This window comes from Aquarana catesbeiana, linkage group LG06 (genome assembly GCF_042186555.1).
Source record: "Aquarana catesbeiana isolate 2022-GZ linkage group LG06, ASM4218655v1, whole genome shotgun sequence".
NCBI lineage: Eukaryota > Metazoa > Chordata > Amphibia > Anura > Ranidae > Aquarana > Aquarana catesbeiana.
In genome coordinates, this window is record NC_133329.1 from 377480600 (window position 1) to 377508290 (window position 27691).

Sequence of the window (27691 nt, forward strand, 5' to 3'; positions counted from 1 at the left end):
GCACACACCCCAGTCGCATGTACCACCCCAGTCACATGCACACACCCCCGTTACATGCACACACACGCCCAGTCACATGCACACACCCCCAATCGCATGTATCCCCCAGTCACATATGCACCCCCCCATCGCATGTACATCCCCCTAGCCACATGCACGCACACCCCCAGTCACATGCACACCCCCCAGTCACATTCACATCCCCCCCTGGTGACATGCACATACCCCCCCAATCACATGCACACCCCCCAGTCACATTCACACACCCCCCTGGTGACATGCACACACACCCCCAGTCACATGCACACCCCCCAGTCACATTCACACACCCCCCTGGTGACATGCACACACACCCCCAGTCACATGCACACCCCCCAGTCACATTCACACACCCCCCTGGTGACATGCACACACCCCCCCAGTCACATGCACACCCCCCAGTCACATTCACGCACCCCCCTGATGACATGCACACACCCCCCCAGTCACATGCACACCCCCCAGTCACATTCACACCCCCCCTGGTGACATGCACACACACCCCCAGTCACATGCACACCCCCCAGTCACATTCACACACCCCCCTGGTGACATGCACACACCCCCCCAGTCACATGCACACCCCCCAGTCACATTCACACACCCCCCTGGTGACATGCACACACCCCCCCAGTCACATGCACACCCCCAGTCACATTCACACACCCCCCTGGTGACATGCACACACCCCCCCAGTCACATGCACCCCCCAGTCACATTCACACACCCCTCTGGTGACATGCACACACACCCCCAGTCACACGCACACCCCCCAGTCACACGCACACCCCCCAGTCATATTCACACCCCCCCTGGTGACATGCACACACCCCCCATAGTCACATGTACACCCCCCCAATCACATGTACATCCCCCTAGCCACATGCACAAACCCCCCCAGTCACATGCACACCCCCCAGTCACATTCACACACCCCCCTGGTGACATGCACACCCCCCCCATAGTCACATGTACACCCCCCCAGTCACATGTACATCCCCCTAGCCACATGCACACCCCCCAATCACATTCACACACCCCCCTGGTGACATGCACACACACCCCTTAGTGACATGCACACCCCCCCCAGTCACATGTACCTCACACATAGAGGCTCTGTCCCCTCACAGCTCAGTCAGCGCATCCTTAGCTCAGCAGTCAGTCGACTGCACACAGACAGGCTACAGCGAGTGAACTGGGATTGGCTCCGCCTCCACCACAGTAGCCCCGCCCTGGAAGGAGGGTGGACTCGCAATCCTACTGAGGTGCTAGCTGTGCCCGGCCCTTGCACAAGATATCGACTCAAGGGACGGACAGCATTTGCTGGTGGGGCGGTGAGGGGCGGGGCAGTTGTCGGTCTCTGTGTGTGTCTCTGCCGGCTGTTCCAATGGAGTTTTATTGACAGGAGTGGAGACTGGGCAGTGATCTGATGGGGCGTAGTGTAACAGAGCAGAGAGGAGGAGGACTGTTTGTAAACTGTATGAGGCGGGCACAAAGCTCCGCTGCGCTGACTGTACTAGATTGATGCAGGAGGATAGCAGAGGTGGCTCTTTATGCAAACTAGGTGGCGGCGAGGCCCCAGAGAGGGCGAGGCCTTAGGCCATCGCCTAATTTGCCTAATTAGAGAGCCGCCTCTGGTGGCAATGGTTCCTTCCCAGTCTCTCAGTTGATTAACCACATACTGACCAGCTGCCGCAGTTGAACTACGGCAGAATGGCACAGCTGGGCAAAACAACGCTATATAACGTCACTTCGCACTGCGGCCACTTCACTCCACTCCCCCGAGCCGATGCGAGTGCCCGGCGGTCACGATCACCGCTGGGCTCCCGCGATCGCCGCTGTCACATGGAGAACCGGGATCTGTGTGTGTAAACACAGTTTCCGTTTCTCTGAGGGGAGAACAGATAGAACGTCTGTATATACAGAGTATGAACAGCGATCTGTCATCTCCCCTGCACAGTTCCCTCCCCCCTTCAGTTAGAACACGTACTAAGGAACACATTAACCCTTTGATCGCGCCCTAGTGGTAACCCCTTCACTGCCAGTGACATTTTTACAGTAATAGTTGCATTTTTATAGCATTGATCGCTGTATTAATGCCAATGGTCCCTAAAATGTGTCAAAATTGTCCGATGTGTCTGCCATAATGTCGCAGTCCCGATAAAAATCGCAGATTGCCGTCATTACTAGTAAAAAAAAAATAATAATAAAAATGCCATAAAACTATCCCCTATTTTGTAGACTCTATAACTTTTGCGCAAACCAATCAATATACGCTTATTGCAATTTTTTTACCAAAAATATGTAGAAGAATACATATCAGCCTAAACTGAGGAAAAAAATGGTTTCTTTATATATTTTTGGGGGATATTTATTATAGCAAAAAGTAAAAAATAATGCGTTTTTAAAAATTGTTGCTCTTTTTTTGTTTATAGCGCAAAAAAACGCAGAGGCGATCAAATACCAATACCAAAAGAAAGCTCTATTTGTGGGAAAAAAAGGACATCAATTTTGTTTGGGTGCAACGTCGCGTGACCGCACAATTGTCAGTTAAAGCGACGCAGTGCTGAATCGCAAAAAGTGCTCTGGTCAGGAAGGCGGTAAAATCTTCCTGGGGTGAAGCGGTTAAAGACCCAGTTAAAGGCACCAGGGCTGGGCGGGAAGGGGTTAAAGAGCTGCATCTATTTAACAATGAATCGCACTTGTTTACTCATACAGCAGGTTTTATGGATTTCATTCAGCCGTACTTGAAATGATGACTAACAAAAAAAGTTGAGAAATGATTCAATGATCTAATGTGGATTTAATCGCCTTATAAGCACAAAAGTGCTTTCTATCTATTTTCCTGTTTCGAACTTCTATGTTTGTTTTCTTACATCCCATCCAGATGCTTAATGAATGCCGTGTTTAATCACAAATGACATCAAAGTTAAAATCTAATGAGTTGTTAAATTAAATGCCTGCAATACAATATTATCAATTTTACACTTGATACAAAGTTTACCATCTATGATCTGTCATGTTTTTGGCGGGCCGACACATTGGGAGGGGAAGATGATTTTTTAGTGAACAGTTAAACATTTAAGAATAACAAGTGTTGTTCCTTTAATAAACATTTCCCGATATATATGAATGAATGCACTCAGTAAGGAACAGCGGTTGTTTTTTATGTAAAAAAATAAAATAAAATAATGAATAATATAAAAAAAGTAGAACTAAAGGAAAACTATTTTTTTTTATTGTGGATAGAGTAAGGGAGACTTTTAACCTGGTTGAGTATCTTTTATTTTTTTTTTTTGTCCCGTTGGGGAGATTTTCCTTCACTTCCTGTCCCATAGCCAGCTTAACTGTGTGTTTTTACCACCCTCAACCACAAATCTAAATGAGCCCTAACTTTCACAGTGGCGGCAGACTCTAAAAAGCAATGTGTGATGGGTCTCTTTTCGATCGCAGTTTACAGGCGAACAGGAGGTGATATTACCATTTTGTTATCTCAAGATGGATTTTACATTGAAACAACCATAGCTGCGTTTGGCACGCGGTTGGGGTGCAGTCCCATTGACTTTAATGGGTGTGTTTGGCAGGCACAGTGACTGCCAAACCTGACATTCTGAGTTAAAACTGGGCTCCAGCGCTACAAAGCGGCATGGGTGTACTAGTCTGAACTGCTCCATTCAGCAGCAAAGGGCATCACTACCTGTTTTTTTTACTGTGGCCCTCTGCCCATGTAAACTTAGCCTACAGGCCCATGTTACATTGCCGTAACACACAGTAAAATGTGTACTTCCTCATGTTATCATGGTAAACATAGTGTGGTGCATTGTGATAGGGTGCATTCAAATTATTTGTGTGAGGTGTACTGTCTGCCTATTCAGAATGAATGGGCTGCCTTAATACATGTCCGTTAATAAAATGCAAAATGTACAGTTTATGGGACCCAAATGTTTTATTTCAACAACTATACTGCTTTTAGCGACCTCAGAGTACAGCTTTAATACTTGTTGTGTTTCCTTGCAGAACCGAAAAATGAATTATTCCTGTTCTATGGGAAAGGGAGGCCAGGAATAATTCGGGGGATGGATCTAAACACCAAAATATCGGATGAATATATGCTTCCTATCGAAAACTTAGTAAACCCTAGAGCCTTGGATTACTACGCGGAGTCTAGTTACATTTACTTCGCAGACACCACCAGCTTCCTCATTGGCCGGCAAAAGATTGATGGAACTGGGAGGGAAACTATCCTTAAAGAGGGTAAGTAGCAAGTCACAGACTTACCAATGCTGTTTGTGCTAAGCTTCACTTTTATTATGGTTTAGAGCTCAGATTCTTAACCTTATTCCAGAATATGCCAAATTTGTCCTCATACCTCCCTATACCTCCTTCCTTAGACTGTGTATATCATCCTTACCAGTACTGACACCGGTATGACTACAGAATAGCTGAATAGCCTAGTTCTACCTTACAAAACACAAGGATTTTTATCATATCTTCATATCTTCAAGTCCCAGATACACAACCCAGTAGGGATGACTCCCGGTTTGGTTCAACTTTTGCTTGTTTGGGTTTAATCCAGACTTTTTTTTTCAAATTGTATTTTTTATTGAAGTATCAAAGAATAAGTACAAAGTTGTATCAAGGTGTACATTGCACTATCAACATAAGTACATTATAAACAAACATAAGGAAAACAAAAACAAAAAACAAACAGGTTTAAGTGATAAAAGAGTGTTCCCAGAAACAAGGCACATATATGTAATCCAGACTTTAAAGACATTCGAAGGGAACTGAACTCTAAAACAAAACAAAAATACAAGACCTCTTAGAGGATCTGGTATGGCTGTCAAGATGCACCCCACAAAAAACCTCCAAGAAACAAAGTTTAACCCCCCTAAAAACCAGAACCTTATCTAAACATTCAGTCTGGAAGGCCATGAAAGGGGGGATATGAGCATGCAGATCTTCTCCTTCTGAACCATACTAGGTTACATGCCCTCATCAACATGTGCTTTAGGGGTCCCATATGGCAAGTTTTGTAATTATTCAGAGATTCAATCCTATATTCCCAATATTTGTTTTTTATAGGTTAGGGTATGGATACCCCCAGTTAAAACATATCTAAACCCAAAAATATAATTTATTGCAGCTTAGCGGTCCTTAGATGTGGTGGTTGCATTCATTTTTACTTTTTAATCTAAGAACATTTTCAACGAGAACAGAATTTTTGTTGATCTTACCAGAAAAGTCGTCTTCTTGTCACTTCCTATTCCTTAAAAGTAAGCACAAAGAACTTTATTTTTATTGTGTAAACTACTAATCCCGTCATTCCACCATGTAATGGAGATGAATAAAGGCAGACATGTTTGAAATCCAGTCTGTGTGTTCACCATGGCTGAATCCATAGATACAATGGAGAAATTAGTGTAGACACAAAATGAATTGAAGTATGTTATCTGCGGGATTATCAGGTAAAAATAAAGGGAAAAGAGCCTGAAAAAAAAAGGAAAAATAATCCAGGTTCTTCATTTAATTATGGGTAAGCTACAATATACTGTAATATGTTTTGCAGTTTAGATACAATTTAAAAACTCCTTCTTTCAGAATTTCAGTCCTTAAAGTTTACCCGCGGCAGCTTCCTGGCAAGCTTTAGTGGGTCAATACCATTTGTACACTTAGTCAGCTGTAGTTATTATTAGTTACAATGATCACGGTGCAGTAGAAAGGAATCCTAGTTGTGCTAATGCACTCTGAATCAGTGCCAGCTATTCTCGTCACTTTAGAGCTTCAGTAATTACATTCTGCTTGTTTACCAACTAAAAAATTTGCCTTGATGCTGATTATAATACTAAACACTTCTAAGTTTTGCACATTCATTAAATCTTCACACGGCTGCTTATTTCAATTGCAACTTCCCCTAAGCCAATACAATGAAACTAGGAATGACTATTTTGTTAAAGGTCATCTCAACCCAAAGTGTATAGTTTAGTTTTCTATATTTACTAGCAAGTAGAATTGAACACTGGCTTATTATTGGTCTTACAGGGTCTAAAGCAGCCTTTCTAATCAGTTTACTCCAGATGAACCCTTAAACAATTTGCAGGCTTTAGGGAACCCCAGGGGGAACGAATTAATTGGGGTTCATTGTAAAAAAAATGCCCCTAGCATTGGTGGCCAGTAACAAGAATACCCCCTTTCAGACAGTTAAAAAGATAATTGGTGTCATGCATCTTGTTTTTTTTAAGTGGCGTTGCAACTTTGCAGGCATCATCAAATGGAAGGTCAACCATTCACAGCTCAGGGAACCCCTAGCAACCTCTAGAGAATGGTTCCATGGAGCCCTGGTTGAGAATGGCTGGTCAAAAATTGATGAGATATTGACACTAGCATTACTAGTTCCACCAGCCAAAGCCTGTTTAACCACTTGCTGACCAGCCGCCGTCATCATACAGCGGCAGGTCGGCTCGTTCCCACCATACTGGTATGTCAGCTCTTTTAAGAACCATAGCAGCGCCCGCTGGATGGCGGGGGACCTGATTTGCGTGGCCGACGGCTGCGATGTTCTACGATCGTCGGCACGAGAGCCAGAACGGGGATCTGTGTATGTAAACACACAAATCTCTGTTCTGACATGGGAGGAGAGACAGATCTGCTGTTCCTAGTAATTAGGAACAGTGATTTGTCTCCTCCTTCAGTCAGTCCTATCCCCCCCGCAGTTATAAACACACATGAGGGAACACATTTAACCCCTTGATCGCCCCCTATTGTTAACCCCTTCCCTGCCAGTGACATTTACACAGTAATCAATGCATTTTTATAGCACTGATCGCTGTATAAGTGTCAATGGTCCCAAAAAAGTGTCCGATCTGTCTGCCACAATGTTGCAGACCTGCTAAAAATCGCAGATCGCCGCCATTACTAGTAAAAAAAAAAAAAAAAAGTAAAAATGCCATAAATCTATAACCTATTTTGTAAACGCTATACATTTTGCAAAAAAACAATCAATATACTCTTATTGCGTTTTTTTTTTTTACCAAAAATATATAGAAGAATACACATAAACTGATGAAGAAATTTTAAAAAATAATAATAATCTTGGGATATTTATTATATCAAAAAGTTAAAAATATATATATTTTTTTTCTAAATTGTCACTCTTTTTTTGTTTATAGCGCGAAAAATAAAAACCGCAGAGGTGATCAAATACAACCAAAATAAAGCCTTATTTGTGGGAAAAATCTATTTGTGGGCATTTTACGGAGTCCCCTGCCCTCCTAGAACACTGCACTAAAAAGAAAAAAAAATGTGGGGGAAAAAAAAGTTAGATATTATACTTACCCCCGCTACTACCGATGAAAAGAGGGTCCTAAACTGTGCTGGAGCATCATCTTGCAAGATTTGGGCTACTCTGCATTTCCCAGGATCTCATTAGAAGCCAGGGGAAAGGCTTCACTGCATTACAGAAGCCATTTTATTCTCCCATATGGGCTTTTTTTTGAAGGTTAATGTCTCATTTTAGTAAAGGGGAAGGATTATTTGACACCTTTGGAAATATTTATCCAGAAAGGGATAGGAGACTACTTATGATCAAATAATAAGTTTGTGAAATAAATAATCAATGATCAGACTAGATGGTGGGGATTTCTTACTTAAGTGAGACTTAAAGTGGAACTAAAGTTAAGCCAGCCAATCAAGACAGCCAAAGATCTGGCGCCTGGAAGAAACCTGGGAGAATGTGCCAGAGCTGGTTAGGAACCTTAGGGATGTCAAATCATCGGAAAGGAGGTAAGTATTTGCTACTTAAATTACATTTTTAATCATACTGCTTACACATATTACATCAATTGTTAGCACCAGTGTATTGTGCAACATGACACTAAACAGCTCTGGAGAGCCAATTATTTAAACTCAAACTCAACTCCGGGAGAATTCTCCTTACCCACACTGCAATGGTTGACTTCTCATTTAGGCTTATGGAACATGGAAAAGAAGATTTACTTACCTGCTTCTCCACTCCTCTACAGCAGGGCCATCTTTAACCACTTGACAACTGGGCACTTAAACCCCCTTCCTAACCAGACCAATTTTCAGCTTTTGGTGCTCTCACATTTTGAATGACAATTACTCAGCCATGCAACACTGTATCTATATGAAATTTTTGTCCTTTTTTTCACACAAATGGAGCTTTCTTTTGGTGGTATTTAATCACCGCTGGGTTCTTTATTTTTTGCGCCGTAAAAGAAAAAAGACCGAAAAATCTGTAAAAAAATGCATTTTTCTTCATTTCTGTTATAATATTTTGCAAATTAGTAATTTTTCTTCATATATTTTGGCCAAAATTTATACCGCTACATATCTTTGGTAAAATTAACCCAAATCGGTGGATATTATTTGGTCTTTGTGAAAGTTATAGAGTCCAAAAGCTATGGTGCGAATATCTGAAAATTGATCACACCTGAAGTACTGACGGCCTATCTAATTTCTTGAGACCCTAACATTCCAGAAAAGTACAAATACCCCCCAAATGATACCTTTTTGGAAAGAAGACATTCCAAGGTATTTAGAAAGATGCATGGTGAGATTTTTGAAGTTGTCATTTTTTCCCACAATTCTTTGCAAAATCAAGGTTTTTTTTTTTACTTTTTTTTTTTCCCACAAAATTGTCATATTAGCAGGTTATTTCTCACACACCACATATGCATACCACAAATTACACCCCAAAACACATTCTGCTATTACTCCCGAGTATGGCGATACCACATGTGTGAGACTTTTACACAGCGTGGCCACATACAGAGGCCCAACATGCAGGGGAGCACCTTCAGGCGTTCTGTAGCTCCCAGGCCAATTCTGACATTTCTCTCCTACATGTAAAAATCATCATTTATTTGCTAGAAAATTACATAGAACCCCAAAACATTATATATGTTTTTTTAGCAAAGACCCTAGAGAATACAATGGCGGTCGTTGCAACTTTTTATCTCGCACGGTATTTGCGCAGCAATTTTTTTAACGCGTTTTTTTTGAGAAAAAAACTGTTTTGTGCTTTACAAAAACCAAAACAGTAAAGTTAGCCTAATGTTTTTGCATAATGTGAAAGATGAAGTTATACTGAGTAAATAGATACCCAACATGTCACCTTTCAAAATTGCACGCGCTTGTGGAATGGCGCCAAACTTTGCTACTCAAAAATCCCCATAGGCGACGCTTTAATATTTTTTACTGGTTACATGTTTTGAGTTACAGAGGAGGTCTAGGGCCAAAATTATTACTCTCGCTCTACCGATCGCAGCGATACCTCACATGTGTGGTTTGAACACGGTTTTCATATGTGGGCGGGACTTACGTATGCGTTCGCTTCTGCATGCGAGCACGCAGGGACAGGGGCGCTTTAAAATTTTTTTATTTTTTTTTATTGTTCATTTTACTTTATTTATTTTAGTTTGATGCTTTTTTCCAAAAAAAAAAAATTTTGACCACTTTTATTCCTATTACAAGGAATATAAACATCCTTGTAATAGGAATATGGCATGACAGGTCCTCTTTACAGTGAGATATGGGGTCAATAAGACCCCACATCTCACCTCTAGGCTGGGAAGCCTGAAATAAAAAAAAAAAAAAAACGATCCTGGCTTCGATCGTAGCGGTGAGTCGGTAGAAGCTCTGGAGGGGGGGACATCCCCTCTCGCCTCCCGTAAGAACGATCAAGCAGTGGAACAGCTGCTATGATCATTCTCATGGTGTAGGGAATCGCCGGCTGAAAAAGCCGATATCTGAATGATGCCTGTAGCTGCAACCATCATTCAGATATCTCCGCACAAAGTCAAGGACGTTGTATGACGGCCGGTGGGCGGGAAGTGGTTAAAACGCATTTTTTTTTTAACACAAAGTTGTCCATTTATACAATATTTCTACCACATAACATGTACATACCAAAAATGACACCCCAAAATAGATTCCCCTGCTCCTCCTGAGTACGGCGATACCACATGTGTGAGACTTCCACAGCCTGGCCACATACAGAGGCCGAGTACAGCTGAGCATGGCTCGGTATGGAGGGGTATTGCGGAGTATGGCGGGGTATGGCGGGGTATTGCGGAGTATGGCGGGGTATTGCGGAGTATGGCGGGGTATGGCGGGGTATTGCGGAGTATGGCGGGGTATTGCAGAGCATGGCAGAGTATGGCGGAGTATGGCGGAGTATTGCGGAGTATGGCGGGGTATGGCGGGGTATGGCGGGGTATTGCAGGGTATGGCAGAGTATAACAGAGTATGGCGGGGTATGGCGGGGTATTGCGGAGTATGGCGGGGTATTGCGGAGTATGGCGGGGTATGGCGGGGCATGGCAGAGTATGGCGGGGGCATGGCAGAGTATGGCGGGGGCATGGCAGGGTATGGCGGGGGCATTGCAGAGTATGGCGGGGGCATTGCAGAGTATTGCGGGGGAATTGCAGAGTATGGCGGGGGCATTGCAGAGTATTGTGGGGGCATTGCAGAGTATTGCACAGCATTGCAGAGTATTGTGGGGGTATTGCAGAGTATTGTGGGGGTATTGCAGAGTATTGTGGGGGTATTGCAGAGTACTGCACAGCATTGCAGAGTATTGTGGGGGTATTGCAGAGTATTGCACAGCATTGCAGAGTATTGTGGGGGTGTTGCAGAGTATTGCACAGCATTGCAGAGTATTGTGGGGGTATTGCAGAGTATTGCACAGCATTGCAGAGTATTGTGGGGGTATTGCAGAGTATTGTGGGGGTGCTGCAGAGTATTGCACAGCATTGCAGAGTATTGTGGGGGTATTGCAGAGTATTGTGGGGGTGTTGCAGAGTATTGCTCAGCATTGCAGTGTAGTGGGGATGGCTGAGCATGGATGGATGGATGCCTGGATGTCTCTGTGCAGCGCTGTGGGCACTACACATACAGCCCACAGCGCTGCAGACATCCCTCCACCCCCCTCCCCGCTCACTGTGTACCGATCGGTACACAGGCGGGGAGGAGAGGAACCGGCGTCATCAGATGACGCCGGTCTGTTTACATGTGATCGCGCCGTCATTTGACGGCGTGATCACATGGTAAACGGCCGCGATCAGCGGCCATTTACCGGGATCCGTGATGCGCCGGGTCCTCCGGACCCGGCGGTCACGGATGTGTTCGGGTGCGCGCCCCAGGGGGCGCGCGAGAGGGGAATTCTGGGAGGACGTCATAGTACGTCCACCCAGAGTTATCCAACCGCCCTGCAGCCGTCATTCGGCTATGGGCCGGTTGGTAAGTGGTTAACATGGGGTAAAAGGGGCAGCATCCCCAGGCACAGTCATTGTTGTCACCCGCGCTGCCCACAAATAGTTTTCCCAGCTTTTAATTTCCAGCATCAAGTCAGGCATGGTGGGGGGAGTGTCATGGACTGGGAGCTACAGTTCATTGAGGGAACCATGAATGCCAACATGTACTGTGACATACTGAAGCAGAACATGATCCTCTACCTTTGGAGACTGGGCAGCAGGGCAGTATTCCAACATGATAACGACCCCAAACACACCTCCAAGACGACCAATGCCTTACTAAAGAAGCTGAGGGTAAAGGTGATGGACTGGCCAAGCATGTCTCCAGACCTAAACCCTAGTGAGCATCTGTGGGGCATCCTCAAACTGAAGGTGGAGGAGCGCAAGGTCTCTAACATCCACCAGCTCCTTGATGTCATCATGGAGGAGTGGAAGAGGACTCCAGTGGCAACATGTGAAGCTCTGGTGAACTCCATGCTCGAAAGGGTTAAGGCAGTGCTGGAAATAATGGTGGCCACAAAAAATATTGACACTTTGGGCCCAATTTGTTCATTTTAATTAAGGAGTGTACTCACTTTTGTTGCCAGCGGTTGGCTGTGTGTTGAGTTATTTTGAGGCAACAGAAAATTTACACTGTTATACAAGCTGTACACTCACTACTTTACATTGTAGTAAAGTGTCATTTCTTTAGTGTTGTCCCATGAAAAGATATAATAAAATATTTATAAAAATGTGAGGGGTGTACTCACTTTTGTGAAATACTGTATATACCGGACTAAAATTTCAACAATTCAGATATATATTCAAAATATATCTGATGCTTGGTGCTTTAAATATCTTTAAATACAAAGTTATATGTAAACATTTAAAAGCAAAAATAAAATCAAACTAAATAATAATAATAATAATACACAACAATGCAAATAATGTATTTTGTTGCATGCAGGAAAAATTGTCACAGCTTCACAGGGGTTAAAGTTAGCAGGGGTTTTCATGAAATCCAACAAATCAAAACAACAATGAGAGAAAATATGTTTTCAAATGATCGCTAAACAATGTACCTATTTGACAGCCTTTATTCTCCAATATTGCAAGCTGTATTCTGTTCATAAATGTTGTTAGCGAGCTGTATTTTAATGATGTTTTTATGCTGCTCTTCATACTGGCTAATTAGAGGTATGGTTGATTGTCTTTGTTGCTTTTACAATACTTGTCAAATATGTTGTGTGATGAAACAATCACTTTGCTTTTATGATATAAAAGCTGTAACTTTGAGACGTAATCAACAAACAGCTAAATACACCTACTAAAGCGAACCCGGGCATGAGATGAACGTCTAGCATATTGAAAATACAATAGAATATAAAAGCTACATGTTCAAAGGGATTACAAAGATTTCTTAAAGTAGATATAGCATCAGATATATGTTTTCATGCTTATAGTTTTCTTTCTTTTTTTCTTAACTTTATTGAAAGGCCACCAAAGACTTTTCATCCAACTCTATGTACCACAGTGCGTTACAATGCATAACTGTGTATAAAGTTGAACAATATCATTTTGTGACATTCCAATAAAGATAATAGACATTAACAGTGGGATGCGTTGTAACAATGCATCATGCTTCCCCTACACAACGTGCACCAGCAGGCACACGTTATTCCAGAGCATAATGTGCACCTGCTGGTGTAAACAGACCCTAGCGCTGGCCTGACATCTGTTTTTTTTTTGGCCAGGAGCGAATTGATTGATCAGAAATTTGCTTAATCTCATTAGGTTCGACAATAAAATTTAATGTTTGTCCTTCATTTTTTATTATTTTTTTTTTGTTTTGCTTGCTCTGGTTTAAACAGGTTGTTGAATCGTCCCCTCTTAGATAATTGAACAAACATTCTAAAATAGACAATTTTCGAATGAAATTCTACTGATGTGAGCCAGTTAGGAAGTTCAAAATCTTCACCCAATAAATTGTGTGAATATTGATTTCAATTATCCAATCATCTACCAAGGTCAACAATGCTGTAAACAATCATTATTGTTTTTGTATGTCAAATCATAAATATGTACAATATATGTCCCCTATAGGACTTTTTATTATTCTTGAAATAAATTTATACATTTTTAAACAAAGTTTTCTTTCTATGGTACCGCAATAGTCCTTTTCTTTCTCCCTTTTTTTGAAAACTCACTCATTTATATCTTTATGGACCTTGCTTTGTGCACTGGTGCACAGTCATATTGGAACAGGAAGGGACCATCCCCAAATCCCTATGTCTTGGTATGCTGACACCTTAAGAGTTCCCTTAACTGGAACTAAGGGGCCAAGCCCAACCCCTGAAATAAAACCCAGTGCCACACAGTATATGGGATATACAATCAAAAAACAATAATGAAACTGATCCGTGAATCCAGTATTAAATCACATAGGTGTATTAAATATTTGTTCATAAATGAAAACCCAGCATGCTCCAAATAATCTCAGTGCTATAAAACTCCAGTGTCATCCAGTGACCCCCCAGGAATACCGCTCACCTCAAAGCGTGTGACTCAGCTGTGAAACTAAGTCTAAACACGATTTGGAGCCATCCCACGGCTCAATGATGATATCCAGGTGCACAGTTGGAATAGCAGCTCCACAAATATGAGAGAGAAAACTTGATGGTGTAATAACGTTTAAAAATGTTTTATCCAAAATATAAAAACACTCCCCACAATGGGGTGCTCAAAGATTTGAGGTGCGTAAGTGCACCAAACTAACAACGAACTCCAAACAATGCGTGGCAGTAAGGGTAAAGTGTGCGTCGCATCACAGCGAACAATCCGTTCCGTGCTCCATCCTGGCCCCTCCCCTACATGTGTTTTAATTAAAACCTTTTTAAACGTTATTACACCATCAGAGTCCACAATTTATGGTAAGCGTGTCCGTTTTACTCTCAGGTGGTGGATTACACAAGCCAGTGGCCAGTGTTTTTCCTACTGTACCTTCACATGGGTATCTTCATCTTCACCTAAGAATTTCATTTTCTCGGTGGACTTTTTTTCATTCACTTTTTTCATTTATTTTTTGATTTATGAACATTTATTTTGGAGTTTTTGAACTTTAATCATTCACTGGTTATTTTATTTATTGATCAGAGCACGGTATTCATTATTCATTTACTGTTTGTGTTTTTGTTTTGTGTTTTGTAATTTGTGTGCATATTCATAGTTTTCTATATCACAATATTTTTACTAATATTTGTTTATAGCGCTGTATCTTTTTTCAAACTACAAGCGCTGCACTATTATTATTTTTTATTTGTTTACATGGTTTGTCTAGTGAGTGCCAGCTGCTTTCCATTATCTCAGAGCGCAGTTTTCTATTTTCCATTTTTATACAAGACAACTAATACCTAGAAATCTGTGCAGCATAAAAAAAGTTTTGAAAAATGTCGACAGATAGCACACAGGACACCGGCTCACTGTGACCACAACTAAGCCAGGTAATATGTTGATGTCAGCTCTGCTCTCCATCCACAGGAGAGGTCCCTCAAGATGTGTTTTTCCCCCTAGTGGGCTTAATCACCCTTAATCGTTCCTCAATAAGCTGAAGCAATCTTACATTATGTGGTTTAGTTTTGGTCACAATGAGTCGGCATCCTTTGTGCAATCGTCAGCCATTTTTCTGCAGCATAGTGTAGCGTGACAAGGTGTTTTATATACAATCTGCACCAGTTCATTACATGTCATGTTGGCTGATATCAGTGATAGGAGCATTAGAGTGGAACTTTTTTGTTTTGTTTTGTCTACCTGAAAAAGTTTTTGTTTGACACCCCCCCCCCCCCCCCCCCACAAAACACATTGCCTGATTTTTACTTTCCTCTTGTATACTGATTTTATCCTTAAAAGTTGTTTTACTCTTGATTGGCATGCCTATTAGTCTGTTTATATCTAAATTATCAATTTTGGGTGCCCCCCCACCCCTTTCCTAGGGGACCCCTTGCTTTGTAGGACTATTGGTCCCAAATGATAATTTTACTTCCATACGGAAAATGTATAGCCAGTGGTTTCTTTTCACCTTTTTTCTTCCTTAATAATGCAATTTAGATCTACAGTATATCCTGGATGAATCACTCATCCAATAAATGTTACTGAATTTACCTAAGCTTCCTTCGTGCCATAACTAAAATATCAGATCTGGGAGGACAAAATTCTTCTTTCTAATTGACAGCTGTGTGCTTGTTGTATCTAAATTGAAGTATGCTAAAAAGACTTTAGCAAACTTTTTTTAATCATTTATACTTATGGAATATGGTACATCTTTTATTTAGTGCATGCGCAGAAAATGTTTTATATATATATATATATATATATATATATATATATATATATTGGTTTCAAACAAATATCTTTCTCCTGTTAATCTCCTGTTAATCAGATGTGGACAACGTGGAAGGGATTGCTGTTGACTGGCTTGGTAATAATTTATATTGGACAAACGACGGACACAGGAAGACAATTAATGTCGCTCGCCTGGAAAAGGCATCACAGAGCCGCAAAACCTTAATAGAAGGGGAAATGTCACATCCTCGCGGAATTGTCTTGGATCCTGTTAACGGGTAAGAGCTAATAGATATTCTGCAGTGTTGAGCCTTATAAGAGAAAAATATGATATTAAAAAAATGACAGGACCACACAGCAAAACTCTTACCAGGTTTTTCACTTTCCAGCAACTATTTTAAAAGGTGTCTCCAAGAGGTAGCATAGTAGCCAGCACTGGAAATAGAATTCAGAACTGTAATATAATTTGATGTTTTAATTGTATTGTATATCCACAGCAGTAAAGTGGAACACAAACCCTGAAGCTGGGTTGACCATATGGGCTTTCTTAATTCTGTCACACCTGTAACAGCTAGGGTTCTGCTGAAGTCAATGACTATAATGCGGCTGTCACCAACCCCAAGAGGATACTTCATAGGACTATACTGTATGTAGAACGAACTCTAGAAAGAGAAACAGGAATGTTTCGCTCACAGCAAAGACCTGGCTAACATAATATGAAAGGAAAAACAAAAAATCCAACATGGGTCCAAACTCTGCCTTACTCCAACTAGCAGCAGTAATTCCAGTGTGGCACAGTGCTTAGCCTTTAAACTGTAAAATTCTACAACAGTGTCTAGTCAATGATATAAAAATGTACTACTAGTCTACAAACCCCTAGAAGAACAACGCATGAATAATTATAATGATAAAAAAGTTAATAAATGGGCACCAAAAGCTCAATGGTATCACATATTATTGGGCAGTACAGTAGATTAGTGGTTAGCAATCCTTCCTTGTAGTAGTAGAGCCTTTCATTTTAAGTTCATGTCAGGACACTATCCGCTTGTAATTTGCAAGTTCTCCCAGTGTTTGTGTGGGTTTCCTCTGGATACTCTGATTTCCTCCCACACTCCAAAAGGCATGCTGGTTGGTTAATTGGCTCCTGTCCTAGTTTGCTGTTCTACTGACTGCCACCTAAGATGAATGTCTCACCAACATAAAAACAAAGATGGTATTTGGCACACTGATAAGAGCCAGTCCATGTATACACATTAAGGCTTTGACAACATTTGTGAAAGTCCTTGTCCAATAATTGCTAAATGCTTGGCTTAGTTTCAGCAAGAGCTAGAAGGAACTCTGTATGCACATAAGGAAAGCACTTATGTAGTTCACCACCTGTGAACCGGTGAAAATTTATGTCATAGGACTCCAGAAAACATAAGGAATTGAAAGATCATCCTTTGCCATGAGGAGGTTGAAGGATTCATATCACCATATATGATGACCAGGCACAGGTGCTGAGATACATGTGATGAAATGTGGAGCAGCACAGTAGCTAAGTGGTTGGCCCTTTCACCTAGCAGCACTAGGGTTGCTGGTTTGAATACCCAACCACGGCACTACCTGCCTGAAGTTTGCATGTTCACCCTGTGCCTATGTAGGTTTCCTTCTATACTCCAAAGACATGCTGGTAGGTTAATTGGCTCCTGTCTAAACTGGCCCAAGTATATGTGAGAATGTGAGGACCTTAGATTGTAAGCTCCTTGAGGGCAGGGACTGATGTGAATGTGCAATTTAAAGAATTGCATAAATTGTCAGCGATATACAAGTACTTGAAATAAATAAATAATGCTATAGTTGACCTTGACATTTTCTTTACACATGCCCTTTTAGTGTTCATCCTGAGGTGATAATATAAAGCAGCCATTGTCAACCAGGGTTCTGTGAAACCCTAGGGTTCTTCCAGAGGTGGCTAGGGGTTCCTTGAACTGTGGCTAAATGTACCTCCTGTTTGATGGTGCCTACATAGTTCTGAGCCAATGCCACTTGGAGGAGCCAGTGGTATGACACCAATGATATTTATAGCTCTCTGTAAGGGGGTATTCTTACACTGACTACCAAAGTAAGGGGCATTGTTCCCACTGACCCCCAATGAATGGGTTTTATCAGGGGTTCCCCGAGACCTGAAAATTATTTTAAGGGTTCCCCTGGGCTAAAAAAGTTGAGAAAGGCTGATCTAAAGGTTTGTAGGCTAGGCGTGATCTATTATAATGCCATGTGAACATTTTAGGTTGGCAGCCAGACAGAATTAGTTATTGGCCCATTGTATGTCTGTTAGATTTTCTTCAACAACTGGCCATTGGGCAAGGTAGAATCCTAATTCTAAAGGTAAAAAGAAATGTTGAATTCCCCTTACCACGCCATGCCACTCTATAAGGCTCGATTCACACCTATGCATGTTGCTTTTGGGCGTTTTTGGAGGTTTTTTTTTCATGCTTGCCACGTTTTTGAGCAGCGTTTTTGCGGCGTTTTTGCCGCGATTTTGCCGCGATTTTGCCGCGATTTGCGTTTTGCGTTTTTTTTTTTTTTACAGTTTTTTTTTACAGTCTAAAAAAAAAAAAAAAAAAAACGGCAAAAACGCTGCAAAAACGCTGCAAAAACGGTGCACTTGCGTTTTTGATGCTTGTCCATTGAATTCTATTACATGCAAAACGCTGCATTTTGCATGAAAAAAAGTCCCTGACCCTTTCCAAAAATGCAGAGAAACAAAAAGGCATTGATGTGAACATGTTCCATAGGAACCCATGTTAAAAAATTCCCGTGCATTTCTGCAAAATGCAAAATGCATCAAAAAACGCGCTAGTGTGAATGGAGCCTAAGGCTTATAGTAGTAAAAGGCTTTTTGATCTGTACACCTTACAGGAAAAACAAATCAGGAAATATTATTTACAGTTTGTCATTAATGTCACAAGCAAAATGTGTGGCAATTACTTGCATGACAGCTCCCTCACAAGGCTAATTTGAGAGATGGTTTTTGGGGCAATGAATATTTCCATTACTTTAGATTAGAGATGACAAATGACCTCAGAATTAATGTGTCAAATTCTTCTGTGAACAGGGAGGTGCAGATCAATCACCATTCAGGTTAGATGACTTGGATCCATGGGACGATTTTGCTTAATATGAAGGCTGATCTGTTTATCCATCAAGATGCTGGGCCAGTTGTCTTCATTATGCAAATACCAATTTTAGGTGAACATTGTTCATCAGAGAAAAAAAATTATTTGTACACAATATTTGTTATATTTAGGATGAAAAAAAAAACATATGATTTTGTGCCTGCTTTTAACTTTTCAAACTTAAAGGGACAATATTCCATATTTTCAGTGACCACAAAATTTTAAGAACTACATCTCCCAAGAGCGTGTACACAACAAAAAGGAAGTGGCGCCACTACCAGCATAAAAATGTAATTTTATTGAAAACCTATTAAAATCAAGGACACAGTATGCACACACATCTCCTGTGGCATTCAGCAATCACGGTTCACATGCAATGACTAAGCACAGGTATGTGAAATGCTTTCGCTGAATGAAACAGGAGATGTGTGTGCATACTGTGTCCTTGATTTTAATAAGTTTTCAATAAAATTACATTTTTATGCCGCCACCTTCTTTTTGTTTTGTACATGCTCTGGTTGCGGACCAAGGCTGGCACCCGGCACTTATCACAGCAGGAAGAGATCTCATACTTCACCATGGAGCAGTGCAACCTTTGTGCTACCCTGTTTCCCCAAAAATAAGACCTAGCGTGATTATCGGAGATGGCTGCAATATAAGCCCTACCCCCCAAATAAGCCCTAGTTAAAGTCCTTGTAGGTCTTACTTTCGGTGTAGGGCTTATTTTCAGGGAAACAGGGTAGGGCTTATTTGGGGGGTAGGGCTTATATTGCAGCCATCACAGACAATCACGCTAGGTCTTATTTTCGGGGAAACAGGGTATATTTTGTCTACATCTTCCAAGAGCTGAGAACTTTGTAGTGAATCCTAATGGATTTTTTGGCCAATATTTTTATTTCATTCTGGTCATGAGCTTATAGCAAGAAATAGTCCAACAAAAGAAACGGAAGTTGGGGATTGCCATAGAGGAACAATGCCAAAAAAAAAAAAAAAAAAGTATTTGTACATACACACAATTATCATCTGTTGTAGGCCCACCAAAGGGTGCTGGATTTAAAAAAGGAAAAGTATGCAAAATTTAATAAAGTACACAAAGGGTTAAAAGCACTTACAAGATTGTTGAGTGTTAAAAGACAAGATAAAATCAGGAGTCCTCATCTGTGGCATGTGTCTATCTTCAGCATGGTGGTAGAGAGCAGTGTAGAGCCGTCCAGCAGCTGTAAAGCGTTCTCATGCGTGTTGAAAAGAGGAGGCAGCAGGGAAGCCTGTATTCACTGCAGGACACACAAGGCTGATGGTGTCAGTGTAGAGAAGGGGGTGGTAACGCGTTTCGGAGCATGTGCGGCTCCTTCGTCAGACCTACGCCCATACTTCTCAAGCTGGCTTATGAATGGTGAGGGGGAGGAGCAAGGGGAGGAGTGTGGGCAGATGTTGAATACACAATGATAAAGGAAGTGACAGGTGTATTATGAGGACGGCCAGGACGACCGTGCACTCGCAAAATGGATCATTAATGTCATTGTTATATACAATGAAGTCCTGAAGGAATTTGACACAGGGGTACAGGGCACAGATGGCAGTGGTTAAATTAACAATAATAAATAAATATACAAACATAAGGTTACATTGAATCAATATACAGGTGTGTTACATGGTCGGCCGGGTGTCTATATGCATGTGTTACAAAGGCGGCCAGGTGTTTGCACACATACAAATAGGGTCGTAAGTCTAATGTTGAGTTGACAATGAAACACTTCTATATACTAGTACACAGTTGAGTAATACCTCTCACCGTGAGATTATTGCTACAGGCATAATCTGAACAATTCGTACACCTTGTATAAGCATCCACTATTTTCCTCTATCTGTCTTTAGTGTATAGACGCCCGGCCGCCCTTGTAACACACCTATACACTTATTCATAGTAAAGTAATATTCAGCATTATTTTATCATTGTTACAGACATAATCAGTACAATTCACACAACATCCACTATACACTATCGCTTATTCCTTTTTTTTTTTTTTATCCCCTTACAACAGATTTATTACTTCATTTGCATGTGTACAGACACCTGGCCGCCCCTGTAACACAGGTGTATAGCTCCCTGGCTGCCCTTGTAACACGGCTACATATTTATTCATTGTTAATTCAATATTAGACTTATGACCTTATTTGCACGTGTACAAACGCCCGGCTGCCTTTGTAACATGTGCACATAGATGCCTGCCCGCCCCTGTAACACATGTGTATAAACGCCTGGCCGCCCTTGTAACACGGCTGTAGATTTATTCATTGTCAACTCAACATTAGACTTACGACCCTATTTGCATGTGTGCAAACGTCCGGCCGCCTTTGTAACACATGCATATAGACACCCGGCCGACCATGTAACACACCTGTATATTGATTCAATGTCAACCTTACGTTTGTATATTTATTTATTATTGTTAATTTAACCACTGCCATTTGTACCCTGTACCCCTGTGTCAAATTCCTACAGGACTTTATTGTATATAGCACTGACATTAATGATCCATTTTGCGAGTGCACGGTCATCTTGGCCGTCCTCATAATACACCTGTCACTTCCCTTATCATTGTGTATTCAACATCTGCCCACACTCCTCCCCTTACTCCTCCCCCTCCACTTCTTTTGGGTCAGTGATATAAAGTACCAAAACAAAAACAAAATAGAAAATAACATGATGTATGCTAGTACTGTAAAATGGGTCTTTTACATGGGAAAGAGTGCAAAATCCGGTGCAGCTGTGCATGGTAGCCAATCAGTTTCTAACTTCAGTTTATTCAACTAAGCTTTGACAAAAAAAAACCTGCAAGCTGATTGGTTACAATGTAGAGCTGCTTCAGATTTTGCACACTCCAGGTTTAATAAGTCAACCCCACTGTGTCGATATTAAAAATGTCTCCAATATAGTGCTGTACATCCAAATTCAGTGAGAGGCAGGATTTATAGAATTAGTCCTCTATATAAGTGACCCACCATATTGTCCAGGTTCATGCAACTGGTCTGTAACTATCCACTCATACACAGCACTATCTTGGAGACATTTTTTGATATTTTGTCATCTCCCTACAATGAAAACAGTTGTACAATGGTTCCATCATTTTGTATATTTGCACTATGTTCCGCATTGGCCTATAAAGACACACGCCTGGCATGTTTTAATGACTTCCTTCTATTTTTTAAATTATGGATGTTTAGACAGTTATACATAAAAGTGAAGTTTTAGGTCATGGTGGATGTGGTGGTGGATATAGTGCACCCCTGCTGGTATTTTGTTTTTTTCGAAAGTACCAAAACATCAACACCAGCAGGAAATCCAGGCAATTGTAAATGTATTTTAAGGTGAGATCTTCAGCTTTGCTGTTCTGTTAATGATGAGTTCACTGTAAGCAAAATAATGTAAACCCTCTGGATGATTGGATGCTTAGAAAAACAAAAGAGCTTGCGAGAGGAGCAAACTACAAAAGCTTTACATCTATCCACAGAGGTGACCGGTATTGTTGTTTAATTCCTTAATATTCTAATCAGTGACTGGGGTCTTTTTGTTAATTGGTTAATTATAGTCATGTGAGGATTCCCTTTGCTGGTAGGCTTGTTGTCTGATCTTTACTTCTCATCATTAATTTGTGACACTGCTAACTATGGATTATATTGAGGCTCCCCGAGGAGCCAATCACCAAGTTCATTGACATGCTAGATAGGAAGCTGCAGTGATCAGACAAAGCAGGTTCCCTTGCAAAGCACTTGCCTAGTGATCGCATGGTCACCAAAACAATTTGATTTTTGCTTAGTTCTCTCTCCTCGTCCATCTCTCTTCTCTCTACCTTTCTTATCTTGTCACCTTCATGGCATCAGATGCTGTAAATAATACAAGATACAGTGTATCAAAACAAAGACTTGTCAGTGCAATGATGAGTTTTTAGTGTGCCGCTCTGTGTGAAGAAGACAAAGCCTGAAGCCCATCAGTAGGGGTGGAGAACATCATGTTATCCAAGAGCTTAATATCATATTTGATCTGAGTTTTTCTCTTTGTAAAGTTTCTATCAGATCAGAGCCCATGTTCTTTACAAAAACAAGAAACTACATTTATTTTACCTGATAGATTATAAGATACACCAAGAAATGTTGTTAGGACCAAGCTCTTAGAGCAGACAGCGAGAAATCTTCTGATCTTTGTCTCTTGTGTGGATCATCAGAGTGTTCTACCTGTGTTTGAGTGAGGTTTGTTTGTAGTTCGCACCAATTAAAGGTGTTTTCCCTTTTCTCTGGAAGCTGAAACACACTTTGTGATGTGATGACTTGCAGTAATGCGCATGCTACCTCAAAACATGTTATGTATGCTGCAGTGTCATTGATTTTGAATGATACCCTAATGCCCTAATACATTGCTGCTCCAACTCACATGTATTTCAGCTCACCATAACATGTGGTAATATACTACCGTTCAGTGTAGTGTGCTGAATCACAAAACATGCTCTATGTGCATTGTTGGAATGGAGATCTATAATTTGCCTATTTAAATATGATGAAAAAGTCAACAATTTCCATGGGGTGTACTGACTTTTTCACATGACTGTATGACCACAAGCTCTATCCATGATTTTTAGTAGAGTCTGCATCCTCACTAGACATAGTAGTAGTATTGGTTGTAAAGCCAATACATTTTTTTTTATCTTGATGCATTTCCTGCAGTAAAGGAAAAGTACAGCCAAAGCTCATTTGAATATAATTCTCCTGTGGATCACAAGAGTGCAGTTTGTTCTGCACTTCTGTGACCCGTTCTGTGACCGGTTTTGTGACACGTTCTGTGACCCTGCGTCACAGAACTAGTCCAGGCTGGGGAAAGATTGCAACCATATGGCCGGGATCTGTCCAGAACTCTGGACCGCTATTTGGCCCAGCCGCTCAGTGAGCCACTAGAAGCCTGGGCAGGTGCTCCTGCCCCTCCACTGTCCCGCGTTCTGGTGAGCGCGTGAGGAGCAGAGCAGACAGGGGTGACTCACAGTCACCAGTTCTGCTAATGAAGCTCTGAGAACTGAGTGATCAGCATTGTTTAATCGCTTGGTTCTCAGTCTTAGAGCCGGCGGGGGACAGATGCTGCATCCACCAGGGTAAGAATGATTTTGTAAAAGGAGCCTTGCTATGGTGGCAGACACAGAAGGGAAGGAGGGGAGAGCGTCGGCAGGGGACCCTAGAAGAGGAGGCTCAAGGCTGCTCTATGCAATTCCATTACACAGAGCAGGTAAGTATACCGTGTTTTTTATTTTATTATAAAAACATATACATGACTTTACAACTGCTTTAAAGCTCTGATCTTTCAATGTAAATGAGCTAAATACATTCTAGGTGTATCACAACAAATGGTGGGCAAAGTCTTACAGTATATTTTCTTTAACAATCAGCCACAGCCTGAATAGAAAAGCCAATGCCCTGCCAGCTAGTTACAGAGCATGCCCCTCGGTGGGTAAGCAGTGGTCTGACAGGCCCCTGCTGATTCAGAGCCAGAGCTCTCCAATCAGATGTGAGCAATCAGGTGTGAGCATAAGCTTTGCTTACTGTAGAGTTATAGGTCTGTTGTAGCAGGGGATGTCTCAAACCTCTGCTTCCACATAGAGAGTAAGAGTCCTTCTCTACAGCATACTGACAGAGAACAGGCTTTTCTACTCAGGCTGTGGCTGTTTTAGAAAAAAAAAACAAAACTGGAAAGCATTGCACAACTTTTGTTTTAATGCACCTGGAATGTTTTTTAGCTGATTTAAATTGAGGGTTTATTGAACTTTATTAGGCAGAAGGAAAAGCAAACACAGAGCATAACCAACTCTTGCACCATGTTCTTCTACATGAAAAAAAAAAATAGATAGCACCAGTAAAAATAGTATATGTTTATTGACATAATTGACATGTTTTTTGAATCAACGTTTTTCAAAGAGTACAAATAGTTGTGGGGGCCCAGCAAGTATGTTTGCCCAGGGGCCCGTGCTGGCTCTCAGAACCCCCACCGACAACAAACATAGCCAGGCATTTATACCAAACCAGCCAAGAAAGGAAAATGTAATTATCCTTTAACAAGTCCTATAAATGTTTTTAGGGCTTCCATTGATTTATTGTGTTTCTCAACACACAGGGAAGAATATTATTGACCCAGGCCTAAAAGGTTGTCTGTATGTCTATTAGACAAGTGATGTACAAATGGGAGTGATTGCCTCTCCTGTTAATGTAACGTAGGCTCATTCTGATTTATTGCTCCTCTCGCAGGCTTGGTCATTTAAATAGCTCCCATCGGTTTGCCGGAGAAGCATTTAATCTGGTCCTTTTTTAGTTTTTCTGCCCAAATATTGAATGAGTATGAAAGGAAACAAAGGGTTTAATTGCCCCACGTGTTGCACTCATTCATTTTATTTTGTACATTATTTGATTCATATTAGAATCCTTATCTATTCCATAAACCCAGGGAAGCTGCCTATATAGCTCACCATTAAATCATCCATTACCTTCCTGCCAATAAGCCATACAGCAGTGATTGCTGCTGATTATCCTGATGGCGGGATAAGGTGCAATGATTGACAGCTGAAAAATGAGTCAAAATGTTAGCGAGATATAACTCTTTAGCACGTTGGCTGCCTTATTTTATCCCCTTGACATAATGTTTATTTATCCAGTTGTAAATCTTTCTCTTGCTGGCTTACCTGCTTGGTATAGGGAGTAGAACTTTTATCAAGGCAACACTAAATCACTTGACATGTAGAAAGTCATTGATATGTTTTGTAACAGAGGTAGACAGATTACATAAAGCACCAATGAAAAAACACAAATCACTATGATGTCACAATGACATATTAGGTATCATTGCGCATGCTGAAATGAAAGCAAAAATTCTACGTCCATCATTTACTGTTAACTCTAAATTGATAATCTATGAAGATTTTTAAAGCATTGCCCATTGAAAATTTTGCATGCAGTATTTTATTGCCATTTCATGGGCAAACACAATTTTCAGGCTTGACATATTTGGTATTTATTTATTTATTTATCTATTTATTTATTAAACGCAACCTAATATTTTATATTTTACCAAAACATTAGGCATCATATTGTGTTTGTGTGCATTAAAATGAACTTGAGTATATTTGCAGATGATAACAATTTGATAAACAGTAGCTTAGGTTTTGTGTAAAAACGTAAAACATTGCAACTGCCACCATTTTATTCTATTTATTCTACAAGGTCTCTGCTTTTATCAAATACAATGTTCTGGGGGTTTTGAGCAATTTTCAGGCCTAAAATGTGCAATTTTACATGTGTGCAAAAAAATGACAATAAAAATGGCCCTGGCAGAGGAAGGGTTGGAGCTGGGGTGTCCAACCTGTGGCTCATGGACAAGAGGATGGCTATGGATGTGGCCCAGCGCAGAATCATAAAATTATTTAAACATTTTGCTTTTTTGGGGAATTTTTTGTAAAGATGCAAACACATGCAGCCAAAGAAAAATGTGGTAATTTCTCTTTACTGGATTTCTCAAAGTTTTATCTTCCCAAACCAAAATATCCCACCCTATTTGTGTCAGTCAGCAGTACCTATATTTGTAAGCAACTATTTTCCTAGTTCAAATATTTTATTGAAATATAACAGTGTACATGGCAAGGTACACGAAAAGTGGTAAAGAACTTTAGATTAGAAAGCATTAAGTAACACATCAAGTATGAGTAATAAAAAAATAAAAATAGGACTGTGTTTCGGCCGTACGAATATATAATAGACATAGTTCATAGGAGCAAGCTCCACATGGGAAGAGCAGTACAATAAGGGAAACAACTTAAGTATGTAAAGTGACAATAAGTACACCAAGTAGGGGTTATCATCAATGATGCAACAGAGATAAGGCCCTATCTAGGTATGGGGACATTGATTGATATATCAGTCTCATCAAGAGAGTCATTGTCTCCAGAGGCTAAACCTAGAGTTGGGGGGGCCATATGTTCATGTGAGAGGTGAATTTTTGAGGATCATTGTCACTTAGGTTAGTCAAAAGATGGAAGAAGAAGAAAGGCAGGGGTGGCTGGGGGGGTCACAAGGGGAGGGAGGTAAGCAACTATTTTCAAGGATGAACCACACAAATGGCAAAATTGCAATCAAAATATCTGATGAGCACCTTGAGAATTCATTGAAAATTGCTACTACATCCATTCAACCAGATATCAATGTGTTAGTTTATAAAAAACAGTGTCAAATAGCACACTAATTTTATTTTGCCTTCTTTTACTTTTATAATAAAAAATATTACAAAAAAATAAAGTTGTGTTACTCAGGTACATTATCTATATCAGTGATCAATAACTTGTGATCTACATTTTCTACTCATTAGCTTTCCTTATCTGTAGTGTATTTTATGTGTGACCCAAGACTATTCCTCTTCTTCTGATGTGACCCCTGGAAGGTCAAAAGTTTCGGCACCCCTAGGTTGGAGTGTTTTTTTATTTTAATAATAACTTTAAACACTTTTTTCTGTTGGGTTTTGCAGCTGGATGTACTGGACGGACTGGGAGGAGGATGTTGTTAATGACGGTGCTGGACGAATAGAAAAGTCCTGGATGAATGGGGCTAATCGGCAGGTTTTTGTCACCTCCAAGATGTTGTGGCCCAATGGATTATCAATGGACTATGCAAACCAATTGCTATACTGGTGTGATGCCTATTATGACCACATTGAGCAGATTTTTCTAAATGGGACCAACAGAAAGGTAAATTAAATAGAATTCTGTAAAAGTAGAATTAAGTTTCCTTTTAAAATGTTATCACAAAATATCATTGTCAGGGACACCATTCACATGGTGTTTCTTTCTGGCAGTGCTTAAGTGATATTTTAGTTATAGT

At 40.9% G+C, this 27691-nt stretch overlaps 1 protein-coding gene across 6 annotated transcripts in view; it reads left to right on the forward strand.

The window, feature by feature from the left end:
• Positions 1-27691, forward strand: part of LRP1B (LDL receptor related protein 1B) — a 2172167-nt gene that overhangs the window by 1123791 nt on the left and 1020685 nt on the right. For all 6 annotated transcript variants that reach the window (XM_073634235.1, XM_073634238.1, XM_073634240.1 and 3 more), the window contains exons 11-13: positions 4057-4293; positions 15730-15910; positions 27339-27558. In XM_073634235.1, the coding sequence (XP_073490336.1) occupies positions 4057-4293; positions 15730-15910; positions 27339-27558 (638 nt within the window). The remainder of the gene's footprint in view (positions 1-4056; positions 4294-15729; positions 15911-27338; positions 27559-27691) is intronic.